A 7,744-nucleotide genomic window follows, 5' to 3' on the forward strand; every position below is an offset into this window, starting at 1 on the left:
GTTTGGATAAAATATAAAGATCTCTTAGAAAGAAAGACGCTCAGATGGCTTTGACCAATGGAGACAAAGGCCCAGAAAAAATTAAATATGGACACGAAATGGTTGAGATATTATGATTTATCAATAGAAGAGGAAGGTTACAAATTAAAACCATTTGATCAAGTTAAAGATAAGCTAAATTGGTTACATTACCACCAGATCAATGAATTGGATAAATTGGATAAGAAAAATGGTTTTGCTTTTGAAAAATCTAAGTTGGAAACGGAATTGTTGGATACTAAAGGTAAAAATTTATCTAAAATGTACAAGCTATTGTTGGAGTGGCATACAAAGGATTAACAAGTTAAATCTGTGATGATAGATTGGGCAAGAGATGTACGACATAATATAATGTTTGAGGATTGGGAAAGATTGTGGAAGAAAGGGGTCAAGTTCACTGCATGTACTTTGTTAAAGGAAAATATAATGAAAATGATGTATAGATGGTATTTGACTCCTGTAAAATTAGCAAAGAGATATCATAATTGTGAAAATGTATGTTGGAAATGTAAAGAAAAGGAAGGAACCTTTTATCATATGTGGTGGACCTGTCCCAAGGTGAAAGACTTCTGGGAAAAGATTTATAATGAATTGAAAAAAATGTTGAAATATACATTTATAAAGAAACCAGAGGCCTTTCTTCTTGGAATAACAGGTTTGGAATTGCCCAAGAAAGATGTTAAATTATTTTTGTATGCCACAACTGCTGCTCGTATTTTGTTAGCTAAAAAGTGGAAAACCAAAGAATTACCAAGAATAGAAGAATGGCAGATGATGATGGATTTTTCGGAGCTAGCCGACCTAACCGGAAGAGTCCGCGCCAGAAAGAGGAGGAGTATCAGGAAGATTGGAATAAATTTAATGATTAGTTAAATTTGTTAAGTTAAACTAACTGAAAATAGCTTGCAGATACTTATTGGGCTTAGGATTTTATTTATGTTAAGTGATGAATGAATATGTTTAATTCCATAAGGTGAAGATCTAAGGATGTTAATATTTAAGTTAAATTTCATAAAAATTGGGATTTGGAAAACTGTTAAAAGGACACGCAATGAAATTCAACCAAGGGGAAGCGAGGAAGTCACTTAACAAAGTTAATAACTGTAATTTTCAATAAGGCTATGATTTATGTTTGTCTTGTGTGTGTGTGTGTTTGTTTGTTTGTTTATAATATTGTGAAAACTAAAAAAAATTTGGGGGGGGGGAAGAAGCGGCTTAGTCCTGCTGGCCACATTACCCGAAAGCTGTACGCCGGCTCCCTCTGCCAATAAAGCGAGATGAGCGCCGCAACCCCAGAGTCGGCCACGACTGGACCCAATGGTCAGGGGTCGCTTTACCTTTAGGAGTAAATGACAGTTCCCAGGATTATTTGGGGGAAGCCACGTGCTTGAAATTTATGGTTTGTGTGCAGCCAAAATGTTACTTTAAATATTCTCCATACAGCTTTCCCACTGAAACTGGGGTGTTTTCCAGCAGCAGCAGTGACCCTTTCCCCCACAAGTGTCCCTACTCTAAACCTATCCACACACACAAAGAGACAGAAGGCATTTTTCAGAGACAAAAAAATAATTCACCATTTTATTTAAGTTGCGTTAATTATGCTAAAAAGGCAAGGAGCTCTCTTCCTCTTTGTCGTAAAAAAGGTAGCCATCATTTTCAGGCACCTAGGAGGTAGAAAGGATCTGCCAGAAGACAGCCAGGAAGCAGTCCTTGCCTGCCTTGATAAGCAGGAATAGTCGTCAAAGTGACAACGGACCAGGATGGTCCAGAATCTGAGCAGCCATAGCTATGTTTCTTCAGGGGTGAGCCACCTGCCATCCAGTCCACGTGGCCCCCTTGGAAGGACACCACTCCCCATAACATCACAGGAGGGGGCATTCCTCAAGAGGTCTGCGCTCGCTCAGCTTCCGCTTGGTGATCTCCAGACGGACCCCGTGGTAGACAAGACCCTTCCAGAGCCCACCTTTGTTCAGCATCACCACATCCCCATTTGATTTCACCTTTTGGATGACAGCTGTGAATGACACAGTAGCCGTAGAATTTCTGTGGACAACAAGCTTGGCCAAGACTTCAGTGTGGGGGGGCACCAGCACCTCCTGGGTGAGCCTCTGAGAAATATTCCTCTGCACAAGGACGGTCCGGTCATTGTTCTCCGTGTACTCCAAACGAGGCATTGCATCTTCAAGAGTGAAGTGGCAGGAAGTTTCCACACCAAGCCCCCACAGACTGTTCCAGAAAACGGTGTCTGCAACGGTCGTCTCCCAAGTCATGTCGAAAGTGTGCCTCACTGCTGCTTCCCCCCGGTTGGCGTAGACTTGCTTGTCCAAGACAGAGTGGTGGTATATCATGTGAGAGAGATCGCTTGTGATCACCCTCAGTATTTTGAACTTTGGGGGGAGGAGGTCTCCAATCAGGGGGCGGAAATAACAGGAATCATCAGCGACCAACTTGGCTGCTTCAACTGAAGTGAACCCTCTATATGTCCTGGTCAAGAACAGCCCATTGTAGGCCTGGAAAGCCACCCTATTGCCCTTGTAAAAGACCTCAAACTGCAAAGATGGATCTTCTGAGTATTGAACAGGCTGGATGGGGAAGTTTACTGGGTTTTCTCCTATAGCCACTGCAGCGAGATACTTCCCTGCCCAGTTTCTCAGCATAACCTTTCCCATAGGCAGACAAGTGACCCAGAATTTGCTAGATGCCAACTTTTCAGTTAGACCCTGTATGGCCCATGTGTATTGGCCATCCAATGAGTCCCAGATCAGGTTGTTATCCATCTGGAAAGCCACACCTTCTTCTGCATCGATGTAGGCTTCAAGTTGGCCCAGGCCTTTGGAGACTTTCCGCAAGCAAAGCTGAAACAATAATAGATGCAAACTTATTTCAGGGGTATAGTGCAAGCTTGTGGATTGGTTATTCCCAATAGGCTCCCAATCCAGTGTCTGTTATCTCTGGTCCTGATCTTTAAATCAGACTTTGGACAAAAACATCTGGTGCCCTCCAGATGTTGCAGGACTACAACTCCCATCCTCCCTGCCATGCTGGTTGGGTCTTTTTAGAGTTATAACTTGAAAACATCTGCAATGCAGCAGGTTGGACAAGGTCCAACAAACATTCAGTAACAGGTTGTCTTACCGCCATGGAGTTCATTGAGCTCCATGGCCGAAGGAGGATGTAAATCTGGGTGCTCCCCCTCAGGATGGGAGCCCTGTCCCTCCAGTTGTTGTGGGGCTCCAAGGATCCATCAGCTTCAGCCAATATGCACCAGAATGAGTCCACTGCTCTAGTGCCAGTGGGGCAGCTCCCTCCTGTGTCAGCCACGCCTGCTGGGCTGGATGAACCAGTGGGACAAGACACTGCCTCAGCAAAACCATTAAAAGCTATTAGGTTAACCTTCTCAGAAGTTTTGAAACTTACCCTGAGATTCCTGACCCTAGGTCAAGCATGCATGTAGGACACAAGTTGGTGAGTCCCAAAAATGGAGCACTCTGCACATGCTCCACACCCATCAAGTGGGGACACTCCATGATCCCAAACATGCTTACTTGAAATTAAACCTCGGTGAAGTGCAATCAGACCTGCTTAGGTCTGCAGTCTTTAATAGCCCATTTTCAATCTGCCTCTAATTAAGCAATTTGATCTGCTAAGAGGCAAAAAAAAAAAAAAAAAAAAAGGTTTGCCAACACCCTGAAATTGTATAGATAATCACTGCAGATAGGAAGCGGAGCAGTGGCATAACTACAACATGGGTGTCACCAAAGACATGCTTATTCGGGTCACAATTCTTTTCTTTGGTACTCTGGGCTCCACCACGCTTGCCTTTTGTACCGTACTTTCTAGACGACAGGTCTGTGCTTTAAAAGTTCTGTGTCCAAGCGCTACACACACACACACACACACACACACACACACACACACACACCTGGCACTTTCCCCAGGAAGACCTGCTCTTTAATGTTGAATCAGAACACATGACAATTCAGGTTTTTCAAAGATTGCCATTTCCTCAGAATCAGCAGTAAAAAGCAGGTTTTCGTGGGGAACGTGCCAGGGTAAAAAACCAGAAAGCACTTGGAAGCCCAGACCTGTGCCTAGAAATGTGGCACAAAAGCAAGTCTGGATGAGCCTGAAGACAGAGAAAACATCGGCTCTCAGAAGCTTTCAGCATCCAGGGCCAAACCACATCCTAGACATTGTCTCTCTTGCACCAGAAACCATTCTCCAAACGACCATCAGTAGAAAGGCAAGAGTTTGGTCTCACAGTTCCACCAGTTTAGCCAGGGCTGGATTTAGGTTTGATGAGGCCCTAAGCTCCTGAAGGTAATGGGGCCATTTAGATGTCCAGCTGTCCTTTGTCAACAACAAATTGTCGCTGTTTTTTTGTGTTGAATATGCTATATGGTAATTTATGGACCTAACAGGTATCTAAAGCCATTTGCACATAACAAATGTTGAACTGAAATACAGTTTAGAATAAGTATATTAATAGTGGAAATTTTGCAGGGGCCTTCAAGAGAGTGGGGGCCTAAGCCATGCCTTGTTCAGCATATACATAAATCCGGCACTGAATTCAGGCCTCAGTTCACCTTAAAATCAAAGTTTTTTTTATGTTGTTACCAATTTAGAAGCTTTAATGGTCCCTCTCAGGGAGTCCCTGGTAAGCTAGAGAAGAAAGGTGTGTCAGGTTCATCCACAACACTGTTGAGAACCATAACGAGTTGCAGCCCCATCCTGTGCAGCAAGGCAAGCTCCACAGAGCTGCAAGTCTGGGCTTCTGCCATGACTTGCAAGAGCAGGACCATGCTAGCACCCAAAGATTTGATGCCAGAAAATGGTGGTGGTGGTAAAACTAGGCAGAGAAATTTACAAAGCAGAAGATACCCAAAATAGTACTATAAAACTCCTACAGGGCTTCAAAGGATTAGAGATTGCAAAAGCATAATCGGGGGGGGGGGGGATACTTACCATGAACAAGCTACCACAAGGCCCACCTACAAATCCTTCCTGGCAGAAGACACTGGGTGGAGAGGTGGGGAAACCAAGCTTCCTTATCAAGGGCCTTTTATACCCCTCAAGACCAATTTCAATGAGATGCAAAGGGACACAGCTGATTGCAATTGAAACCACACTCTCTACCTCTGATGGGATGAGAATGAGAGGGAGGTCCCAAATGGATGCATCATATTATATTTTAAGGTTTGACAAAATGTACTTTTGTGTCTTTGTGCAAGGACACAAATGTTGGCAAATCTGACCTAGCTTAGGCATCCTGGCATTAGTTGGGACTTGGACGTTGCAACAAAATATTGCAGTGTAACAGTAACTGGGCACAATAGGGACCAATGTCAGGTTCTGCACTTAGGCAGGAAGAACCAGATGCACAAATATAGGCTAGGGGACACCTGGCTTACTAGCAGTACATGTGAAAAGGATCTAGGGGTCTTGGCGGACCACAAGCTTAACACGAGTCAGCTGTGTGATACAGCAACAAAAAAAGGTAATGCTATTCTTAGCTACATCAACATAAGTCTAGTGTTCAGATCAAGGGAAGTAATTCCTTCTGCATTGGTCAGATCACATATGGAGCCAAGTGTCCAGTTCTGGGCACCACAGTTTAAGAAGGACATGTGCAGAGGAGGGCGACATGTGCAGAGGAGGGCGACCAAGATGTTCAAGGATCTAAAAACTAAGCCTTATGAGGAGTGCTTGAAGGAGCTGGGTACGTTTAGCCTGGAACAGAAGAGACTGAGAGGAGATATGATAGCCATCTTCAAATATCTCAAGGGCTGTCACATGGAGGAGGGAGCAAGCTTGTTTTCTCCTGCTCTGGAAGGTAGGACTCAAACCAATGGCTTGAAGTAGCAACAAAGGAGATTCCACCTAAACATTAGGAAAAACTTTCTGACCATAAGAGCTGTTCAGCAATGGAACATTCTCCCTCAGAGGGTGGTGGACTCTCCTTCCTTTGAAGTTCTTAAGCAGAGGTGAGATGGCCACCTGTCATGGAGGCTTTAGTTGAGATTCCTGCATTGCAGGGGGTGGGACTAGATGAACCTTGGGGTCCCTGGGCTTGCGGCTGAGGGCAGGGGTTCCTGCTCTAACTTGAGCCTCCAATTACAATGTTGGGTCCAGGTCCAGAAGTACCCTCAAGCTTTGACCTTGCAAGAGAGTGCACCTCCTAAACTCAAGTACTTGGAACATATAATGCCTCTGTCTTGCCAGGATTCAGTTTCAATTTATATATTATTCAAAGTCTTGTCAAAAGGGAAACTGCTCTACATGAAATCATTAGAGCATGAGGCTTCTGCATGTAACTGATTGCTTTCTTAGGCCTGAGAGGAGAATGGAAGGAACAATTTAACATTATCTTAAAAAGCAAAACAAGACAGTCTAAGCAATATATAACATATAACTATATAATATAATTAGCTTTAAGTTGTGACATCCACAGGGAACATAAATGGCTTTAGCACTGAGATCTAAAGTATTGTTGCACCTGCCCCAATCTCCAAGTGGTACTAGGTTCCAGGGGTTTGTGTTTCCTTTAAGAATGAGTAATTTTGTATGAAAACTGTTCTAATGCAAGTTTACTAAGAAGTAAGTCCTACTATATTCCATAAGATTCACTTACAAGTAGGAATGAGGGAGAAAGTTGATTCAGTACACATTTAAAGGTAAACTTACCTAATTTGCAAACCAAAACGCAGCTGTGCTTTGAAATTCACACTTCTCCACTTCTCCAAATTTGGTCATAAATAATGTGTACAAAAATGCACATACATGGGGAAAGTGTGCATAAAAATGCATATATTATTGAATATAATATACCAAAATGCATTGCATTAGGGGAAATTGCTTTGCAAAAATGCATATATTAGGAGAAAATTGCATTAAATTGCTGAAGACATTTTTTAAAAATGCAAGATCTGAAAAAAGAGACAATGCACATACTTTTGTTACCCAATAAAATCTTTAATATATATATTTTTAATGCAAACTGCTGTGGAAATATGGAGAACTTAAAATTGGGAAAATGAAAAAATGAGAGAAACCAAAATTGACAGCTTCATTCATCCTTACTGCATAGTGGACTGCAGCCTGCTGAAGCCTTTTGGCAAGGATGTTGCTCTTTTTGGGGCACCAGAATTTCTCCTGCCTTAAGCAGCTATTCTCTCCACAACTGAGTCACCTTCCATTGCTGGCTCCTCCTCCTTCAGCTTCTAGTCAGTGTCATTGGAAAAGACTGATAAGGAAAAAATATTGGGGCGTGGGATTACTCCGCTGCCCAGCTTGTTGGGGTGCTACTCCCCGCGAGTCCCTCTGGTCAGCAAAAGAAGGAGTCTCCAGTTAGATTAAAGAGGCAAAACAGCAGTCAGTAAACCTGATCTTTATTTGTTGCAACAAGGTTCAAATACACAAAGAGTAGGAACCCCGAGTGTGGGGTTGCGTGGACTTTTAAGACTCCCTCCCCCTTTCCCATAATACATTTCCAATAGCAGCATCAATACATCACAGATATGACACAGAAGAGGAGTGGTTGGCATAAAGAAACATGAAACTGTCACCCACCCCTGTCAGTAACCCCAGTTTCCCACACCTTTTAACTACCCTCTTCCTCAAAGAACAATAGAAGTCTTTACTCAAGCCCCCTAGCTGCAAGGCTTTCCTGCGCTTCTCTTTTGAAAGTATCAGGATTCGACCCACC

At 43.1% G+C, this 7,744-nt stretch overlaps 1 protein-coding gene across 2 annotated transcripts; it reads right to left on the reverse strand.

Annotated features, from left to right (window-relative positions):
• Window positions 1–1,620: 1,620 nt before the first annotated feature.
• On the reverse strand, window positions 1,621–7,744 carry LOC128405217 (uncharacterized). 2 transcript variants are annotated; one of them, XM_053371623.1, is made up of 3 exons: window positions 7,120–7,744; window positions 5,946–6,371; window positions 1,621–2,894 (listed from the first exon to the last, which is right to left on the reverse strand). In XM_053371623.1, exons 2-3 carry the CDS (start codon window positions 5,946–5,948, stop codon window positions 1,902–1,904), a joined length of 996 nt encoding a protein of 331 aa, XP_053227598.1. In that variant the 5' UTR covers window positions 5,949–6,371; window positions 7,120–7,744; the 3' UTR covers window positions 1,621–1,901. The 2 variants fall into 2 exon arrangements, with proteins under 2 accessions (XP_053227598.1, XP_053227599.1); XM_053371624.1 differs by lacking the exon at window positions 7,120–7,744 and having other exon boundaries at window positions 5,946–6,973.

This window comes from Podarcis raffonei, chromosome 17 (assembly GCF_027172205.1).
Source record: "Podarcis raffonei isolate rPodRaf1 chromosome 17, rPodRaf1.pri, whole genome shotgun sequence".
NCBI classification, from domain to species: domain Eukaryota; kingdom Metazoa; phylum Chordata; class Lepidosauria; order Squamata; family Lacertidae; genus Podarcis; species Podarcis raffonei.